Raw genomic sequence first — 20,200 nt, 5'->3', positions numbered from 1 at the left:
TTTCTGTTTGACTTAATTCACTTGACATAATGCCCTCAAGGTCCATCCATGTTGCAATGGCAAAACTGCATTCTTTTTCATGGCTAAATAATATTCCATCAGCTGTATACCACTTGTTTATCCATTTATCAATTGATGGACACTTAGATTGTTTCCATATCTTGGTTACTGTAAATAATGCTACAATGAACATGGGAGGCTATATATTTTTTTTGAATTACTGTTTTCATTTTTTTCAAATAAATACCCAGAAGTGAAATTGCTAGATTGTATGGTACTTCCATTTTTAGTTTTTTAAGGACCCTCCATATTGCTTTCTACAGTGGCTGCACAAATTTACATTCCTGCCAATAGTGCGGGAGGGCTCCCTTCTCTCCACATCCTCTCCAACACTTGTTATTTTTTGTCTTTTTAAAAACAGCCATTCTAACAGGTGTGAGGTGATATCACTGCGGTTTTGATTTGCATTTCCCTGATGATTAGTGATGTTGAGCATGTTTTCATGAGTCTGTTAACCATTTATGGGTCTTTTTTGGAAAAATGTCTATTCAGATCCTCTACCTGTTTTCTAATCAAGTTGTTGGAGATTTTAGCCACTGAGTTGTATGATTTCTTTGTATATTTTGGATATGAACCCTTATCAGATACGTGATTTACAAGCATTTTCTCTATTTGCTAGTTAGCCTTTTCATGTTGACGGTGTCCTTTGCTGGCAGAAACTTTTCAGTCTGATGCAGTCCTACTTGCTTATGTTTGCTTTTGTCGCCGTCAAACCTTACATTTCTAAATGTGTCATTCATTGTATGTCAATCATACACCAATAAAGTAGTTTTTTAAACTTCTGAGCTCTTACGTTCAGGCGCGAGGAACGCCAAGACCGCGGCCCCTGCTTAGGGACACCAAGCCGCAAAATGGATGGGCTTGACTTTGGCCATAAGGCAAAGGTGTTGTTAGGCTGCAACTCCCTCCTAACACTCATTCCACTTTTGAACCCACCCCTTACTGTGGACTTAATCCCCACTTTTAAGGACAATGCAAATATTTCGGCAGCCCCTTAAGATGAGAAGTATCTTCCTCCAATTAGACAAAAAGCCATTGACAGGAAGCACCCAGAGGCAAATGTTTGAACCTCTCTCTGCCTTTGGGAAAGCCATGCCTGGGATGTTCCCAATAGCAGTGGGAGAGGTCTTATAGTCTATGGTTATTTATTAGCTGAGAGTTTCAACACATACTTGGAGAGGGAGAAATCCCAGGAAGTGTGAATGTCTTTTGTCTTACTGTCATCCTGGTATCTTGAGGATGATCTGTTTTCCTTCTTACAAGCTGGGCCCAAGCTTATCTTTAAAATAAGCAAAACAATAAAAGTGGGATGCTTTTTCTTCCCCCTTCCCTTGGTCAAGTTCAGTAATGCATTGTACCAGCACTACTGTACCAGATATACTTTTTTATAAAGGAAATATTCCCAACCAACACACGCGAAAAAGAGGGCCGGTAAGAAAAATACAATATAACCACCCATGCAACTGAGAAAATGAAATATCACCGAGAGTTAAAAGCCCTTGCACACCCCTGCAGAACTGCATCCTCCTCTCCCCCTGCTATTCAAAGTCTGGTAGATGATCATTCCCATGAATGTACCTGCATTGCTATTATACATGTAAAACTTTATATAAGCAGTATCAGAGTGTACGTATGGTTTTCCTTAATTTGCTTTTTCTGCTCAACATTGTAAAACTGATCCAGGTGATACACTTGGAGATGCCACTGGTGCCTGCGTCCACCCCCGTGGCCCCCGTCTCATTTCAGCCCCAGCTACAGTGGGCACTTTGGTGCCAGCTCAGATCACCTCCCCCAGGCCACCTGTCAACTCAAGCTCACCTATTCTTTTCCCTTTTGGCCTCAGAGGAGCAGGCATGCATAGGCACCCAACCTGGAAGTTCAAAGGAATTAATGCTTCCATCATAGGGAAGCAAGGACGGGTGGGTGTCCAGCTTCCCAACTAGGTGGACAGTTCTGGAGGCATTCTGTACACTTCTCAGGAGGTCCCAGCAGAACTGAGTCCCTGCTGCTCACAGCAGGGACCGTGATCATTCATGCTAATGTCGGTTTCTCCGTTCCCATCTCACTCTCCATCCCTCCTTCCCACTTCCTGAGATCACCTCCACCAAAAAGTCACCTCCATTTGGGCGCAGGTCGTTGTGTCTCACTCTCAGAAGAACCCAAACTAAGCAGAGTCCTAGTTTATTCATTTTTATTGCTCTGTATTCCACCTTTAGTGGCATTATTTCTTTTAAAAGACTATGCACTTTATGATGGAGTGTTATAAGAAACCAAGTTTTTAATTGATACTTGACAGCGAAATTATCATCAAAAGATGCAATACAAAACAACATGCAGTCTGGCTCCTAAACTATTTAGAATGTGTCATGTGGAGAGAAAACTGAAAGGGAATGTTAACAATTCCTTTGTTATCTTTGGATAGTGAGATTATAAGCAATTTTTCCTTGTCTATTTTTACGCAATGTTCTCATTTCTATGCAAAAACATGTATTAACCCTAACAAGGAAAAAAGCAGGAAATGCTATACAAAGGATATACAGTTGACCTCACTAGAAGTGCTGCAATAAATCGGCATGGAGGAGGTGTTCTGGAAGAAAGAGGCGGGAGTACAGAGGGACCCATGGGGACATGGGGGCCCCTGGGTGCAGAACAAAGAGGCAGGAGGAGACAGAGATGGGCAAAGAAGCCTGCAGAATAAGACACACGCCTTCCCTTCGCCGTCCCACTCCTCCTGACCACCACGCACATCGATCCCCTCTCCGGATAACACCTCCTCCAACAGGCCCACACAGCCTCCGGGCCCCGTTGCCCTTCCGCAGAGTCCTGACAGGAGTCTGGGATATCCACCCCTCCCAAGAGGACCCCAGGGCCTCCAGGGAGTGACTCCTCCCCAGCTCCGGGGAAAGCCTCACTGGTCTGAGGACACCCATCCCCCTTGCCAGGGGCTGCTTCACCGAGGGCCATGGGACCCAGTGGGGGCCAGGGAGGCATCAGGGGAGGTCTGCTGCCAGCGTCTGGGAAAGCTGCTCTTGCCTCCCAAAAACCCCTGAACCTCGCAGGAAACCAGCCTTAGGACTAATGGGACCCAGAGCAGAGACCCAAACAACCAGGTTGCCATCCCTGAGCCTTGGGTCCTAGAAACCCATAACCCACTCTGTCGGGGCTGCTGACATGAGCCAATCAATGCCTTGTATGTGATCCAGTTTGGGGTCCCATTCTTTGTAGCTGAAAGGGTTCTAATTGCCCCACTTCCCCCCTTAAAGGCTCTCCTTGTCCATTTCATCCTGATTTGACCCACATGCAGTCTTTCGGGGGTCATGGCACCATCTGTCCCAAAGCCCTGTCTCTTCTGAATGTGCTATGTCAATCAGCATGCTCTAACCAAACCCCAAATCTGGCAACCCCCTTCACCTCATTTACTACCACCCTAGTGCAGTAAAAACCTGACACTTTCAATCAGACAAGTGTGGGATTGCCAGTTAGCACTTCCTGAATATTTACAAAATTTAGCTCATTAAATCTTGACACCTACTCTTTCAGGTAGAAACTATGATTATTATCCCCAGTTTGCAGGTGAGAACATAGAGCACGGAGGCTCCAGGGAAATCATGGAACTCAATCCTCGGTCGCACAGTCAATCCCACAGAGCCGCCCCTGGCTCCCAAATCCTCATTCTTAACCACAACTTACTTCCCTGTCCCAGAAACCTAAGGGAAGCAGGCGGTGCCCTTGGCTAGCAGAGGGACAGAAAAATCAGATTCGGCTTCACAACGCACTACCTCCAAGAGTACCATTCATTCCTGGACACTAGTCTGAAGCACTCCAGAGATACAATCTTGGGGTACAGCCTACCTTGCAGAAACTACAAAACATGCTAATCTGAGAGAGAGAGAGAGAGAGAGAGAGAAAGAAGAAAGAAAGAGAGAGAGAGAGAAAGAAAGAAAAAGAGAGAGAGAGAAAGAGAGAGAGAAAGAAAGAGAAAGAGAGAAAGAAAGAGAAAAAGAGAAAGAGAGAGAGAAAAAGAAGGAGAAAGAAAGAAAGAAAGAAAGAAAGAAAGAAAGAAAGAAAGAAAAAAAGAAAGAAAGAAAGAAAGAAAGAAAGAAAAGAAAGAAAAGAAAAGAAAACAAAAGAAAAGAAAAGAAAAAAAAAAAAAACAAAAAAAAAAAAAAGAAAAGAAAAGAAAAGAAAAGAAAAGAAAAGAAAAGAAAAGAAAAGAAAAGAAAAGAAAAGAAAAGAAAAGAAAAGAAAAAGACTGGTGTTGCAAAGAGTGTATCAGGCCATCTTCTTGATCTTACCTATTTATAATTGACATGGACTCCAACAAGAGAGCTCAAAACTCAAATCAGGTTTTAGGGATGTAACGTTGGTTACCATTCCATAAATGGTTAAGATAGACGATCATCTTAACACCATAAGAACACCAATAATATACCTTTAATATATTTGGTTTCTCTAGAATCTTTCTGGTCTGAAATAGGTTTGCTGTTCATTCAAAAAAGCCTCCAGTTAAAAGAAAAATCATTTTCTAAACAACTTTTATTTGTAAAAGAACCCTACACACTTGACTAGAGTTCTGTGGTTTTCTTACTGAAACCTCCATGGCCTGGGTTACCCTTCATTCACATTCAACCTACTCCTTCCACTCCGTGCACTGGACGCTTCCCCGAGGTCAGTGACGGAGTGCCAAGCCCCTCTATCCTCCTAGCTTCTAGCACAGCTCTGACACTACCCCAGCCCAGTAATGCTCCACAAGTATTTGTTGAACAAAGAGTCTAATGCATTATAACTACTCTGAGTTACTGGTGGCACTCTACCAGTCCCTCTGCATCACAGATAGGACATTACGCTCTTTCCAGTTCTTTCTCGCTCCTTCTGAGTAGGTCAGGGAGAAAGGCTCAATGTGGTGCTAGGTTACCGTGAACACCTCTCTGTCTCTGGCTAATTTTCCCTTTTAGCCTAAAGAGTAGGCCTCGTACTGACAGCAGGCAACAGCGCTAGCTGGAATTTAGTAACACTGTTTTGGGTTTATTTATGGTTACCTTTGATTACCTAGTGACGCTGCTTTTCCAGTATGACAGTGACACAAAGTCTCCTTTTCAAATACATTTGTTTTAAAAGTGAGTCAACTGCAAGGGGGAAAAAAATGTGAGGCGAGAACACAACAGAGGCAGCCGCGGGATATGGCAAGCATTATAAAGGTGGTTCCTCTTCAAATGACTAAAGTTTCGAAAGCACAGACCTTGCCCAGTTGTCCCATTTTACAGATGGGCAACAGGGTGAGAGAGGGAGGTGGGGCCTCTCCAGGGCCCCAGTGATGACAGAAGCAGACACGGGCCTACCATCCAGTGTCTGGGTCCAGCCATCTGCCTGGGACTCACAATCTTGCCAAATCCAGCTTGTTCTGGGCCTTTTCCAGGACCAGAAACTGGTCTCCGGAAGCAGAGCGCTTAACACCTGCTGATCTTATTGATAACATGATGCTGATGGTCCACTTTAATAGCTGGCAAAACAAAAGCCATTGTGCAAGTGTTTAAATTTGTGCCCTGTCGCATGGAAACAATAACCAAGCTAATTTCTTCGCCAACGATCCTCATTAGTCACTCACTCACTCAAGTAAAAGCCCCACAGATTCCACCTTTGGAGCACTGTCCCTTCCCCAACAAGAGACAGCCTAAAAATGGCACCCCCCTAAAACTCTGCAATATTAGACACCTGGCCCAAGGCAACACCTGGCAGCTTGTATTCAAGGGGCATGGGAGGGAAGCAGGCAGTTACCCAAGACACAGGCAGATCCCTTCAGCCTGGCAGGGCTGAGATTGGCATGCCCCTGGAAAGAACTGAGTGACGCCCACTCGCACCCAACCTCCCACATCCCTTTGGGTCTCCGGAGCCACAGAACTTGCTGCTGCGAGCCCCCCCCTCTGGTCACCGCAACCCAGCAACCTCGATGCTGCTTATGCAGGGTGTGACCCCGGGAAGCCAGCTTCCAAGAACTGCTGTAAGAATCCTGGCACCAGCTCCATGACACGAGGTGGGGCCACACCTAGGGCAGCTACAGTCCTGGCAGGTGGTGCAGGCAGCCCCACCATGATCCCAGATGTCAAAGGCCCAGGACCAGGAGACACGGTGGTGCCCGGGGCCAAGGAAGGGACAAAGCAGACTCAGGGAGCAGCTGGTATGGTCCCCTTTGCCCCAGCTGGGAAGTGCATGGAGCAGTCAGCACAGCCTCCCCTCCAGCCGGGCTCCTCCCTCTGTGTCCTCCTCAAGGAAGCCTGAGGAGGGTAAGTGGGGGGCGGTGGGGGGGGGCTTCAGAGTCAGTGATGCTAACAGCACAACAGCAGCAGTGTTTACTGGCCGGGCTTGGTGCTACAGGCGTTAGATGCACGTTCATTGTCTTTATACCTTAGAACCCCGCACAGCAGAGCCCTTCCACAGCGCATTCTGCACATGGAGGGCAGGCTCCGAGAGGCGAACAGCTTGCTGGGCTCAGCCAGCTCTCCAGAGGCAGGGCCGAGACTCAGACCCACCACCCCGACGGCATCACGGCCCCCCAACAAGGGCAGAACAGGACAGGAAGAAACGGGAGAGAAGGACATTCATTCCCAGAGACAAAAAGGAAGCATTAAAGAAAAGCAGGTGGAGCAAAGAAGCTAGTTCGAAAAGTAGGCTCATTAGCCAAACAGGACGTGAAGGAAAGTGGGGGAAGACGGCAAGATGACCTGGCACCTGTTTTCCGCCCTTAAAGGAAGCTTGGCCAGAAGACCAGGAAGTGCCTCTGGCCCACGGCTCGACCCGACAGCCACCCACATACCCCGGTTACCTCTTCTGTAAACAGCCTGTTAGGGACGAGGTATCTCTGACCAATTTCTGGGCCTATTCCCATCCACTTCTCTCCTTCGAGTCAATTAAGTCACTTCCTCCTCCCATCTGAGGAGAGGGGAGGGGGGAGCAGAGGAGTAGGTGATGACCACTCTTGGGGTGCTTACAGCCTGCTCAGGACTGGGCCAAGTGCTTCCTGAGGATTGCATCATTCAATCTTCAACAACACCAAGACTGGGGTACTATTACAGCCGGAGTTATGATGTCCCCCCAAATCCAATACTGCAAAGACCTGAAGAGCTACACATGGTTTTCAGACTTCTAAATGTTTTCCAGGCAGACATGGGTGGATCAAGCTACCCAGCCACATTCTGGCAGGGGCATATCTGAGACATATTTAAACTGCTCATGGAGATGAACAACTTAAAGGTAAGGGAGTTTCTCAGCTGCACTAACAAGCAGACACAGTGCCTAACAGTTACCACACTGAATAACTATTATTAAGGGATCCTGGCAGTCCCAATAAAAGTTGGCCCTAAAAACTTTTAAGAGACAGGAAGTGGCTGGGACACCCCGACTCCATGGTTGACCAAAATGCATCTCTAGACCAAGGGAGACTTACAAACCACAGTGAGCCTCCACGAAGACCTCTGATTTTAATGTGGCCACAGCACAGCAATAACTCAAGGGTGAATCTTGTCACAACCATCACAAGACCAGAATGATTTCACAAAACCCCTCCAGTCCGCAGTCTCTTATTTCCTGAGAAAATGCATCTCTTTTCTCAATTCTGACTAAAAGATAGCTGTAAACAAAACTCCCTAAAAACATTAAAAAAAAAAAATGCTAAGATTCTTCACAGGTGATGTATTTCTCTGTGTTCTTGCAATTTTTTTGACAAAGAACTACAAATGCAACTTTTTAATTTAAAAAAAAACACTTACTAGAAGTATATTTCAAAGACATGCAGAGTTGGTGGCTTTCCTTTGGGGTTTAAAATCTCAGACAGTGGTTCGCGTCACAGCCTGCCACACACTCACTGGCTGACCCAGGCAAGCCTCGGTTTTCTTATCCAGATGATGGGAATTACAATAACAACACCTCAGGGTTGCCATGAGGTTTCCTTCAGCTATTACTGAAAAGCATTTATCACAAGGCCTGGTCCTGGGAGATGCTCAGTATGTGCATTATTATTAATGAAACTACTTCTATGATTACAGTGACTCTCAATGGCTTGCTTTCATTTTCATCTTCTGCACCTCCCATGGCAACCTGGACAAGGCCTCATTCTCTAACAGTTGAAGCAAATCACAGATGTTCAGAGAATGACTGAAATGAATCAAGTTCGGAATCACAGTCCCCAAAACGAGGCGTTCTACCGGGACGCCAACCCAGCTGTCTGGTGCCCATAATTCCCATTTCACTATGGGCTGCAAAGGGCCACCATCTAGCATTTCTCAAAGCAAATATACTGCAAGCAAGGCAATGCACCAGACTTTTTCAACCCATCTCTGCTAGAGGCCGTTTATTTATTCAACACATGATTATCATATTCCTACTTAAGGCCAAGAGCCACAGAGGTGAACAAGAGATACAGCACCTGCCCCTAGAGCAGTCAGGAACAGCGAGAGACCATCACAACTCAGAAAGCCGAGAAACAGAATGGCATGGGGGTGCAGGGTGGGGGTCCAGGAGAGGGCCTCATGCCCTTCATCCTCGGGTGTGACTCCCCATGGATGTCAAACCAGAGTGCTAAGAAACGAACAGGACAGGACAGACAATCATGGTAAGAGATGCAGGCCCCACAGGAAGTGTAACGTGAATCCTGGATCATTTCCTGTAAAGGAGAAGCAAGCTGCCAGCCTGCCTCCTTCAGTGGAGATAAGGCATGCGGCAAGCCACGCTTCCTGGGTTCTGCGCCTGGACGGCTTGAGGCTCCAACAAGCAGCGCCCTGCCTGGCCAGCTATGCATCCTTGGTCTTCCAGCCTCTGTCTCTTCTGACAAAGAAGCTGATGAACAGAACCCAGAACTCAGTTCCACTAACAGAACCACCAAGCCACACAGGCCTTTTAGGGTCTGCGCCCAAAGGCCTCAGCAGCTTGGGCCACCCTCGGGGGTGGGCCTGGCCCCCACCTCCAGCCTGCTTTGCCCCATAAAGGAAATAATCACTTTGCTCTTGAGCAGGAAGCAACCAGGCCCAACTGTGCTCCTGACAGGCTGCAGAAGGCCAAATCCAAAAAACTGTCATTTCCCTGGAATATCTTCAGGAAATAAACCACTTCAGGGAAGTACGGGAAATCAGGGTGATTCACACAAGCAGTGCAGGACCAACACAATAAGAACTTGAGTATTTTCTTGGGGACAGCAGGGGAGATGGAGGAATTTGTTTTTAGCCACTGAGAATCCTTTCATACCCCAGCCTCCATGGGAGGCCTGGAGGCCTGCCTCTGCCTCTAGTCACAAGCAGCATGAAGCCAGAAGTAGCACTAGTCCAGTTTGTTACAGGAAAGCTGACTGCAGTTTGCCTTTTTGAATCTTAAAATCTGAATTTATGGGCCAGAGCGAATTTGTGTACGCCCTGCCACAAATTCCCACCCATTTCCCTAAAGCTCGAAGGCCTAAGTTCCACACCACGGTCCAAATAATTTCAACTTTTTGGGTTGCTGTTACATCTGAACGGAAATTCCAGAAAAGTTGTCTGGCATGGCTAAAGCTGACCAGCCTTATGAAAATACCCAGAAAGGTGACCCGTTTAGTCAAAAGAGCTTTCAGATCTCCATGAGAAAAGGAATTCATGCCAGCATAAAGGGCCTTCAGAGAGGGAGAACAGGAGTGTTGTGTTAACGCCCAGACCTTTCAACAAGCCAGCCCTGCGATTTCTGGGAGGCTGAGCAGGCTGAGCATGGCGTGGGCTGGCCAGACCAGCTTTGTCTCTCAGGAGTGCTGCGGGGGAAGCCCTTGGGGACACCAGCCCAGCTCTGGAGCACCTCGGCGCTGTGGTGCACAGCAAGGGGCCTGCCCGCAAGGTTCCTTGAAGATGAGCAGTAACCGCTGGCTTGGACTGGAAGCAGGCAGCGACTTGTGCCAGGGCTGCCAGACTGCTAGGCCCAGGGCCAGCCACGAAAGACAGGTTCTGCTTACCAGCAAACGCAACCCAACATGCCCTTTCTCTGGTTAATGTGTAAAGGTAGCAGAAGGAAAGGATGTGGGGTGAGGTCATTTCTTGCAGAGCACCGCTGTGCCAATGGCAACTGTCCCCAAGGATCTCCAGGCATAGTTGGATCTCACCCCCGACACAAATGTCCCCAAGTGTGCACTGCAAGGCCCACAGGACTGCAGCCAGGAGCAATTCCAGGGGCAGCATCCCCACGCCCCCACCAACACCTCCAGCTTCCAGGCCTTGCAAAGAAAGCCCTGCATGACTCCCCAAAGCAGCCCTCAGCTGGACCTTACTGCCCAGACCCACCAAACAAAGGCAGGGAAAGAACGAGAAGGTCCCAAGCTTGACGGTGCTGGAAAAGGAAAGGCAGATGGGCCAAAGAAAGTTCTCACTCTGCAGCGTTCATAATGCAAGGTTCTCAGAAATAAGAAAGGTAAGATACCCAGGACAATGCCCTGAAGACAGCAGGCATGGGAAAATGCTCAGATACTATGTTAGAGGATATGTGTGCACACCTCGACTCCCACTAGACAGATGGCATCATCCATGTACATTCCTGGTACCCAGGAGAGCCAAAGAATGTGCAGGAGGAGGGCAGATATCCTCCTGGCCAACTGTGTACCTGTGCCTCTGTCTCTTCTGACAAAGAAACAACTCACTCTTACAGCCAGTGTTGACCAAGTGAGAGACCGAACTGCTTCTTGGCCTACCGTTCAAGGAAACCTCGACAAAGGACATTCTACTGCTGGTCACTAGGGGATAAGCGAAGGGAAATATTCTTTGGTGAATTTTGTAATCGAACAAAGGGCGTAAGTAAAATCCCATCAAATTCTTTTTATAACCAAACAGTTTGCAGACGAGTTATGACAACCATCCACAACTTACCAAGTGAACACGCATTTAAGGCAACTGCTGTAAGGCTCCTAGAATAAAGGCGGCTACTTCCTACATAGCTCAGTATTTTTCTTGCAAAAAAAGAAATCGGGATACTAAATGAGCATGATTAAAATACCCAGCAGTTCCTTCCTTTATGCCATGCACACCTACACTCTCCTACTGTCTCACCGCTCGAACCAGAAAGAAGAACCATTTGGTTTTCTAATCATCTTTCCTAAGAAGCAGTCGCCTTAGAACAGGGACTTAATTTCCCAGGAAAAATGAGCTTAGCATCTTAAAACTACAAGGCCACTTTCCAAAGCCCCAAAAAAAGAAAGTGCTGTTGTTTATTACACAGTAACCTGAGCCAATGTGGTGATTAGAGCCCGTTTAACGAATAACTAGATTTACAACAGTAATGTAAGACGGCTCCTAGTAGAATGTCATGAAAGGCAATTTTAATCATCGTTAAGAGCAGGAAATAGCATGCATTTAGGTTGAAACAGCTCATTCCGTTGGATTTATGTATTTGGGTCAACTTACTGTGGGGGGAAGGGGTTAGAATTATAGAGGTACCTCTTGTTAAGGATAACGAAACATAAAAACTAAATGCTGAATAATAACAATATGGAAAAAAAATGAAGTGCAGAAACACAGGCCGTTGAGGGGCCTCCAAATAGGGTACGAGCACCCCAAGGGCACGAGATAATCCATCAGAGCACAGGAAAACCAGATGTTTGGATTTGTCATCTAAAAAGAAATGAAGCTTCACTAATATTTAATGGGCAGAGACTGACAGTGGTCTATATACACAGCTTATACCTGGAAGAGGAAGGGGCGCATTCAAACATTTTTCTGGCTGGAAATGAGTAGGAGCCACGGTTGAGAGAGCCCCAGACTGGATGCTCTGTCAGGCTGGGTGCACCTACCCCACCCACCCCACGCTCACTCGGAAGATCAGCTCTTGGCAGCCTCCCGTCTCAGAAGTCACTGGGTGAGCCAGCCCTTGCTTACCTCTCCACCACCCCCAGACCTCCACCCACATGCTCTTCACTCCTGCCTGCTCACCTGGCTCACCGTCTGCTCAAATGCCTAGTTCTAGTCAGGCTACAGGTGTCAGCTTTACTGGGAGCCCTCCAGACTAGGCACCCCAGTCCGAGAGAAGGTGCTCCTCAAAGGGCTTGTCATCCTGGCTAATCTGTAGGTGGCAGCAACTGGGAGCTGGTTGGAGGGGCAGAATCTCAGCCTTCACCCCTGACCGACTGACTCAGACCTGCATTTTTAACAAAGTCCCCGGGTGATGTGTGTGCCTGAAGGTTTAAAGACACTCCCTGGTTGCTTAAAACTCCATGCTGAGCAGTGTGGGAGGTGAGGCAAGCCGGCTCCGTGACTGTCATTATTCCTGTGGCCCCTTGAGCCAGGACTGGCTCAGAGTTGGTCTTTCGTATATTTGTTGAATGAGGAAAAGAACAAAGAAAGGGTCTTGGGGAGGCATCTTCATCAGAGGCCCCAAGCTGGGGGGAAGAGGGTAGTTAACACACGGGGTGACTGGGGTAGGGCTGGCCTGAGAAGAGACAGAAGACAAGAGTCCTGGACTGGAGTTCAAGAGCAGAACAATATGAAAAATGAAAGTGCAGCATTACGCTATAACTTAACCTAGTCACGTATAATGCACTCAGCAACTCTAAGATGGGAACTATTGTTCTCCATTTTAGACAGGGAGACTGAGGCTCAGAGAGGTTAAGAGGTGGATCAGAGTTGCACAGTGTGAGGAGGCAGGTGGGAATAAGAATCCTGGCAGTCTAGCTTCAGGCCCATGCATTGAACCCTTTGGCCATATCTAGTACTGCTCAGTAGGTGCTGATCTAGGCAGAGGCTGTTGAGAGGGAAAGCAGGATGACGTGGTACCCTGGCCCGGGAGCTGCCACAGGCAGGTCCAGAGGCTCCCAGCAAGAGCATCTGCTGCCCCAGGAGCAAGTCAGCCATCCTCAACTAACCCTCCCCCAGCACAGAACCAGGCCCTTGGGGGTTTAGGGGGCATACCCAGGAGACATAATTTGGCTCCAAGGCCAAGCCCCCTTTAGCACAGGGTCTCTCAGAACTGAGGCAGCTGCCGACTGGCACACTGGCTCTGCCGCTGCCAGAGCTCTGCAGAGGCCCAGCTGCCATCTGGAAGTGATTTGGCTGCGATTCCGGAGCAGGGTGGGAGGTTGTAATGACCAGTCGCCCCAAGCTCCTGTCCAGCTCTAGGAGACAAAGCTGGTGTGAATGGGCCCCCGAGGCAGCCATAACACACCCAGGGGTCACTCCCTTCCAAGGAGGGGACATCCTCTGGGCAGTCCATAACCCTATTATAACAAGCAGAATCAACATTGGCCGGCCAAGCCGGTCTCCCCTGGGCTGCACAGATTTTAAATGTCCTTTCAGTGTGCAAACCCACCAGACTGACTTTTGAGAATGCTATTGAACAGTACCTTATTCTTTTAACAGACACTTGTACAGGCTTACTATGTTTCACCAACTGTTCCAAGCACTTTAAAAAATATTAACTTGTTTAATTTTTATAACAACCTTTTAAAGAGGTGCTTATATTCCCATTTTAGTGATAAAGAAACAAAGGCACAGAAGTTTCATAACAGCTACTTAGTGGCAAGTGGGATCTGAATCAAGAATCCCTGCTTTTAACTACAGCAAGAGCCACCTCCCTCACTAATGTGTTACTTTGTTGCAAATGGCCCAGAACTTGTTAATTCTGACAAACCATGCTGCTTTTTAGGCATCCTCAGGGTCTGAACTCCATGGCCTAAAAGATACACTGGCATCTGCTAGGTCATTCAGGAAGGGTAGAATTCAGGATCACTGTGTTTGTATGTTATTTTGGTGAAGGTGGGACAAACAAAGGAAAAGGGGCTGAGTGGCGCCATGACCCACCACCCTGGACAGTCAGCCCAGTGACCCAACAACGTCAGCAACGCACACCTCACCTGCTCTGGGGCACTGGCCCTGGAACAGGTACCTTAAGTAAACTTGAGGGTCAGATCGCATCCTCTGAAAAGGAAAGAATTCCTTTTTCTAAAAGATCAAACCAAAACATACCACACAAACTTCTGGGCAGGCTTGATTGTCATTCTTGGGCTGAGAGACCCCTTTTTCTCCAAGTTGGCTGGGCTGCCCAGTGTCTAAAGGATTTTGGAAAAAACAAGTAAATAAAACTGCCAGCTCCTGGCAAATAACTAGCATTAAATATGCTGAGGCCTCACACTATGAACTTCCCAAGATAGAATAAGAAAGTGATGACATCTTCAACTGTCGGATGGAGCCTAGGATGGGTCCACTTTACGATGATTCACAAATGCGAGTAACCTGCCAGAACTGTCTCTCAGTGAACTCCAGGCAGAAAAGCTACAATCCTCTGGGGCTTCTGACCATCTCATGTCTCAGAGTTGGGCACCTGTACACAATTCTGATGATTCCCACAATCTATATTGTTGGGAGTTGTCCGAGATATAGAATACCCCGTATTCATTCAATGCCACCTTCTCAGATTAGGGAGTAAACCAGCCAGAAGGTAGCAGGAAATCTCCAAAAACTAAACACAAGCAATAAACTCGACAAAAACCAGTGAAGTCAGGGCAGCCATTCCCTCAACAAAAGATGCAAGGTGGAAAATGATTCTGCTCACCTCCAGAAGTGCCACTCATGTCAAGGGACCCTCATCACACTCCTGTCACATACCCAAGGCCTTGAGATCCCTGCTTTGTTCAAGGTCAGAGGCTCAAAGTGTAGGTGTCCAGCTGCCACCCCAACATCTCCGTCTTGCAAAATATAATGTTACAGGAACTCTGGGTCGGGGAAGAGGGACTGGAGGGACTGTGTGCTGCTCATTTCTGACACTAGAAAGCAGGTTGGTTAAGGCTCAGTTTCAACAACTGGGCAGACGTGGGCTCCAGTCGCCATTTTCTAGCTGGGTGACCTCTCCATTACTTCACTCCTGTTTCCTCATCTTTCAACTGAGATAATAATACTAATTAACCACAGTAACAACCATTTGCTAAGCGGTTGGCCAGGACTGGGGAAAGCCCTTAACCCCGCCGTGACTTGCTGAAGCAGATCATGACATAGACAAGGGACCCAAAAAAGAATTCAGATGGTGACCCACGGGGCAATCAGTGGAACACACACCTAGTGGGTGTCCACAGTCAGATTCTCGGTGTCCTTGTAACACGTCATAAAGCAGTGAATACTTGAAGTGAAGTCCAAGCTGAATGTGACCAGATACGGCTGTTCCCAGAACAGCCCCAGGAACAGGGGAAGAGGTCTCAGGCATTATCCCCACGGAGGCCTGGCACATGGCAAGTGTCCCTCAGGTCTCCAGACCTGGAAAACCTGTTTGCCGTGAGATCTTTCTGGAGAGCAACTAGGCAGCCAATGGCAGGCGTCATCAATGTGGTAGCACCCTTTGCCCCAAAATGCCACTTCTGCGAAAATCCAAGAAATAAGTTAAAGGGAGAAAATAAAACAATGGAACTTGTGGTGGGAAGAGGTCCACAGCAAGAAGCTGCCAGCGGACTGCAGGCCCACAACCGGGGAGGGGGGCACACCCTGCATGTCAGGCCAATGGAAGATGCTGGAGCCTGGGTGGGTTCGGAAATGAAAATCAGAGCGTTGAGTAGAAAAATACAAGAGACCATATGAAGTCTAGAACGAGACCCCCAGTTCGGGGCAGTGCTGGCAAGCCCCGGTGGAAGCAGCTTCAGCCTCTGTAAACAGCGGGTAAAATGGGCAGTCCGGGGCTTTCTGGTGTGGTGGTTTGGTTCTTCTTTTGTTTTGTTTTGTTTTTTAAAGATTTCATGTCATGTGTGGATACTCCTGGTTTGCTTTAAGTCTCTTTGTTCAGATAATTAAATAAATACAAGTTTTTAAAACAAAGAAGGGATCTCAGTTGAACCCAGCTGGGCCTTGAGAGTCCTCGGAGGGGAAATTGGTCTCTGAAGTGAATTCCAGGAGAATTTCGAGGTTCTCCTTTACCAATCACAGGGCACGGGCCCCAAAAAGCCGACAACAGCATGCCACGCGGCTTCCCGCTGCAGAGAAGCCACCCTTGATGGGCAGGCTGTTTGGGCTCGGGAAGCAGGAAGCAGCCCCACCTGCCAGGACAGGTGTGGGGGAAGGTGAGGGAGTGCGAGGAGCAGACTCAGCCCTGAGGGAAACTCCTTAAGGCTGGAGAAAGTCCGAGCCGCCCCACCCACCACCCTTTCTTCCCCGTCGCAGAGGTGGCCGCTCTAAGGCCTGGTTTCTCTAGGAAGAGACCCCAGACCCAGGCCCGGGCCCGCTCCTCTCTGCCAAGACACCCACCCGGCAGAACACACGCATACATTCCCTGCATTCCTATGCTGTGTACACTCACACACTCTTTGCACAGGTGTATGCTCTATGCACACATGCTGTGTATACACGCTCGCTACACACATGCAGAGTGCACACCCCACTGCCCCCAGGGTCACAGCCCACACCCTCAGCTGACTTGTGACCTTCCAGGAAGCCCCCAACTAGCCCAGGTCATGGTGGGCACTTGACCTTCATTCTTTCCCCCCAGATCGGGAGGAAAGGAACGCAGCACCAGCTCCCCCTCCTCCCAGGAAGACCCCGGTGTGGGGCATGCGGGGGAGGAAGGCAAAGTCTCCTCTAATTGTCACCCACTTCCTTCAGTTCTCAGCTGGACCCTCGCTACTTCCATGACCTTGAGCAAATCAGTTAACCCTCCGGACCCCTTTGTAAAATGAGTCCAAACGACACCCCAGCTCGCGGGATGTGTAAGGACTCAGCGAACTTCGAAGGCTATCGACCCGAGAGCGCACCAGTCTGCTCCCCACGAGACGAGAGTTACTATTATCGCTCTCCGATGTAATAACATCAACGGCGCGCGGGGCCAGAGCTGAGGGCGACGACACACCTCCGCGGCTCCCCTTCCCATCCCGGAGCCCACACCCTTTCCGAGGATGCAGGGCAGGGTCCCGGGTCCTCGTCTCCACCTGGGCGGCAGGCCCCAAGCTCAGAGAACGGTCCCTCCCCAGGTAGCCCCGCCTGGCCTGGGCGCAGCTGGGCGAGCGCTCCGGGGAGCACCGACCGGGCCCCCACCCGGGGACGGCGGACCTGTTTCCAGTCCCCCAGCTCCCGCAGGGAGACCCCCCCGGGGGGGGCAGAAAAACGGCACAGCCCCACCGGTCCGCGTGCGGCCCCAACCCAAGCCCTGAACCCACAGCCCCCCAGAGACGCACTGCCGGGGCGCACGACGGGGGCTATCACACAAGGACCCAGCCCAGCGGACGGCACCGGGAAGGGAGTCTAGGACCCCAGCCCCTCGGGACGCCGCCCCCCTGGCCTCGGCACCCACCCCCAGCACGCGGATGCTGGGCGTGGTGGGGGTGCGCGGCAGCGACCCCCGGCCTTCCACAGGGGCGCGCGCGCGGGAACGGGAAGGTGCACCTCCGGCGCCGGCCGGCCAAAGCACTCACCGATGGACACGAGCTTGATGCTCTCACGGTCCAGGAACTCGAGCGCCACCGACACATTCTCGAGCTGCATCTGGCGGAAGGTGGGCCGCTGGTGGTACTTGCGGTACATGCGCTTCTGACTGAGCACCTCGAGCAGCGCAATGAGGCGCAGCCCATCGCTCAGGTCGGTCTGCAGGTTCCCGATGCGTTTGTTCACGCACTTGAGGTGCTCGTTGCACCAACGCGTGAACGTGTTCTGCTGAATCTTCTTCCACGGCGCGTCCTCCGCCAGGTCCTTCTCGGTTACCGGCATCCTGACGGCAGGAAGGGCGCAATGCGCAGCAAGGTCTGCCGGGGACTGGCGTCGGGAGGCCCAAGGGCCCGGGGAGCGAAAGCCGAAGCGGAGCGGGAGCGGGAATCGAACCTACTGCCACCGAAGCCGCGAACGGCGCTGCTCTGCGACCGCAGCTGCTCTGCGACCGCCTGTCCCTGGCCGCGCGCGGCGTCTGGCCCCGCGCCTGCGCACTGGGCCGACCCGCCCCCGAAGCCCCGCCCCGTCCCTAGGCCCCGGCGGGAGTTCCCGGGCCACGCTCGCCCCCTGCCGCCCGAAGCGGGCCTGCGCCCCGCGGCCTCCAGGGCTTCCCGGGTTCGGCGCTCTGCGCTCACCGCCCAATGAAAAGGACCCCAGGAGAGAGGCGTCAAGTTAGTTATTTAAGAGAAGGCCACCTGGTCCTGGACCGACGGGAGCTGCACAGAATGGGCGGCGACGGCCATGAGGGTCATGGGGAAGGGCCAGCGGCGAGGGGCCTTTGTCACCCTGCAGGTTCTGCGTGCCAGGCACTGGAGGACACCTGTGAAGGAAACCGGCATTATACCCCTCATCTTAATTAAACTCATATGAATTTTATAGCATTCATAGCATTTATTGAGTGCCTACTGTGTGCCAGGTCCTCTTGGCACCTGTGAACCAGTAGTGAATAAGACAAACTTACTCCTTAACTAATTCTGTTGTAACAAATTACCAAAATGTCCTTTAAAAAAAAACCCTCTTATGTATTATCTTGCAGTTCTATAGCTTACACATCCCTCAGGGGTCTCCCTGAGCTAAAATCAAGGTATTGGCAGGATGTATTCCTTTCTGGAGGCTCTGGGGAAAAATCCGTTTCCTGGCCTTTTCCAACTTCTAGAAGCTTCCCACATTCCTTGGCTGTGGCCTCTTCCTCCATCTTCAAAGCCAGCAAAGTCAGGCCAAGTCTTTCTCACAACATCATCCCGCTGGTTATCCACAGTCACATCAATTGGTTAATCCAGGATATTTCAAGTCAGATGATAAGCAACCTTAATCCCACCCGCCACTGTGATTCCCCTTTGTCCTATAAGGTAATATTCGCAGGTTCTGGGAATTAGGGTGTGAACATCTTCAGGGACCATTATTCTGCCTTCAACAGCATGTATTGTGCACCTGCTCTGTACTCACCCAGGTTCTGTGCTTAATGCTGGGATACAGCAGAGACGCGGAGCAGACCTCTGCTGTCAAGAATAAGTTTAAGAGTAGTGGCTAGCATTTCCTGAGTACCTGCTCTGCCCCGGTACCAGAGCTACGCTAAGCAGTGTCCTTGCTATTGGCCCCATTGGACAAGAGTATTCTGAGAGTTAAGTGACTTGTTCAGGGCACACAGCACAAACAGGACTGGAGTCCAGGTCTGTAAGAGAAGCACAGGACTCAAGAAGGAACACCGCCCCCAGGCTTGGGGCAGGGGCTCAGAGCAGGCACACCTCCTGAGTGGAGAGGGGTTCAGCAGGATGGAGGTCAAAGGCTTCAAGCCTGAGGGTTGGCCAGGAGAAGCCAGTAGATTTGTGGTTATAACATTCTGTAGCAGTCATTTGCATATAATGCTGAAGTTCTTTGTTTAGACAGATTGCCTCACTCACTAGATATGCTCCAAACAGCTGGGGGGAGAAAGTGCATTACCTGGTCCTGGCCCAAAGTAGGGACTCAATAACTATTCGAAGGCCCATTCCTGTCCTTAGTGATTAAGTGAAGAGATTTGCTGCAGGTCAGCTGGTAAGGACTAGACTAAGCTGGGGTTGAACCCGGGTCTAACTCTAAAGTCTGCGTAATGCCTAAGGGCTCCCATACTGTTCCCAGCCTGTGCCTTGCCTCTGTCCACACAATCTGAGCAACAGATTCACTAGAGGCAAGGCTGGTGACCTTTGCCTCCCCCGTGCCCAAGCGTCCTGGCTGTTCGTGCTTTCCTACACCCAACCTCCTCCATCAAAACTTACTGGCCAGAGCCTCACACCCAGGGAGACTCCTACCTGCGGGGTGGCCCTGGAGCTAAGGTGGTCAACTCGGCTCAGTCAGCAGCTGCTGCTGTGCTAAGCTCCCCCTTTCTTATATTTCTGTTTTCACCAGGCTTGACACAAATACCTCAGTTCTGCATGTAAATACCCATTCCACTTCACTTTGAGCATTCCTGTCTTAGGGTGAGTTGGGTAACTCTCCATCTTATCAAAAGAAGCCTAGTTCTCTAGGGGACAATTTATGGAGGGAGGGGTGTCAAGGGGACTTAATAACCATGGTGGAGGAGGGTGGCCAGTGGCCTCAGAGACGAAGAGCGGAATCAGACAAGTCTTCAGATGGCTTTTTATCAATATTTGATAAAACGTGAGGGCCAAATTACTCAAAGTAGGTCTTTCTGCAGAGAGCATTTTAGCCAAAGCCTTCCACAGTTTTGCCTGACAAGGCCTCCATGTAAAAAAACACCCATTCCTATGTTCTAAATTTTA

At 49.7% G+C, this 20,200-nt stretch overlaps 1 protein-coding gene across 4 annotated transcripts in view; it reads right to left on the bottom strand.

The window, feature by feature from the left end:
* Positions 1-17,921, bottom strand: part of FLNB (filamin B) — a 128,121-nt gene extending 110,200 nt beyond the window's left edge. For all 4 annotated transcript variants that reach the window (XM_037019380.2, XM_073230761.1, XM_017656809.3 and 1 more), the window contains exon 1: positions 17,432-17,921. In XM_037019380.2, coding sequence (XP_036875275.2) covers positions 17,432-17,723 — 292 coding nt within the window. In that variant the 5' untranslated portion in view covers positions 17,724-17,921. The remainder of the gene's footprint in view (positions 1-17,431) is intronic.
* Between the last annotated feature and the right edge of the window lie 2,279 nt (positions 17,922-20,200).

This window comes from Manis javanica, chromosome 3 (assembly GCF_040802235.1).
Source record: "Manis javanica isolate MJ-LG chromosome 3, MJ_LKY, whole genome shotgun sequence".
Taxonomy (NCBI): Eukaryota; Metazoa; Chordata; class Mammalia; order Pholidota; family Manidae; genus Manis; species Manis javanica.
The sequence above is the reverse complement of the archived record's forward strand: the minus strand, read 5'-3'. Positions and strand labels throughout refer to the sequence as shown.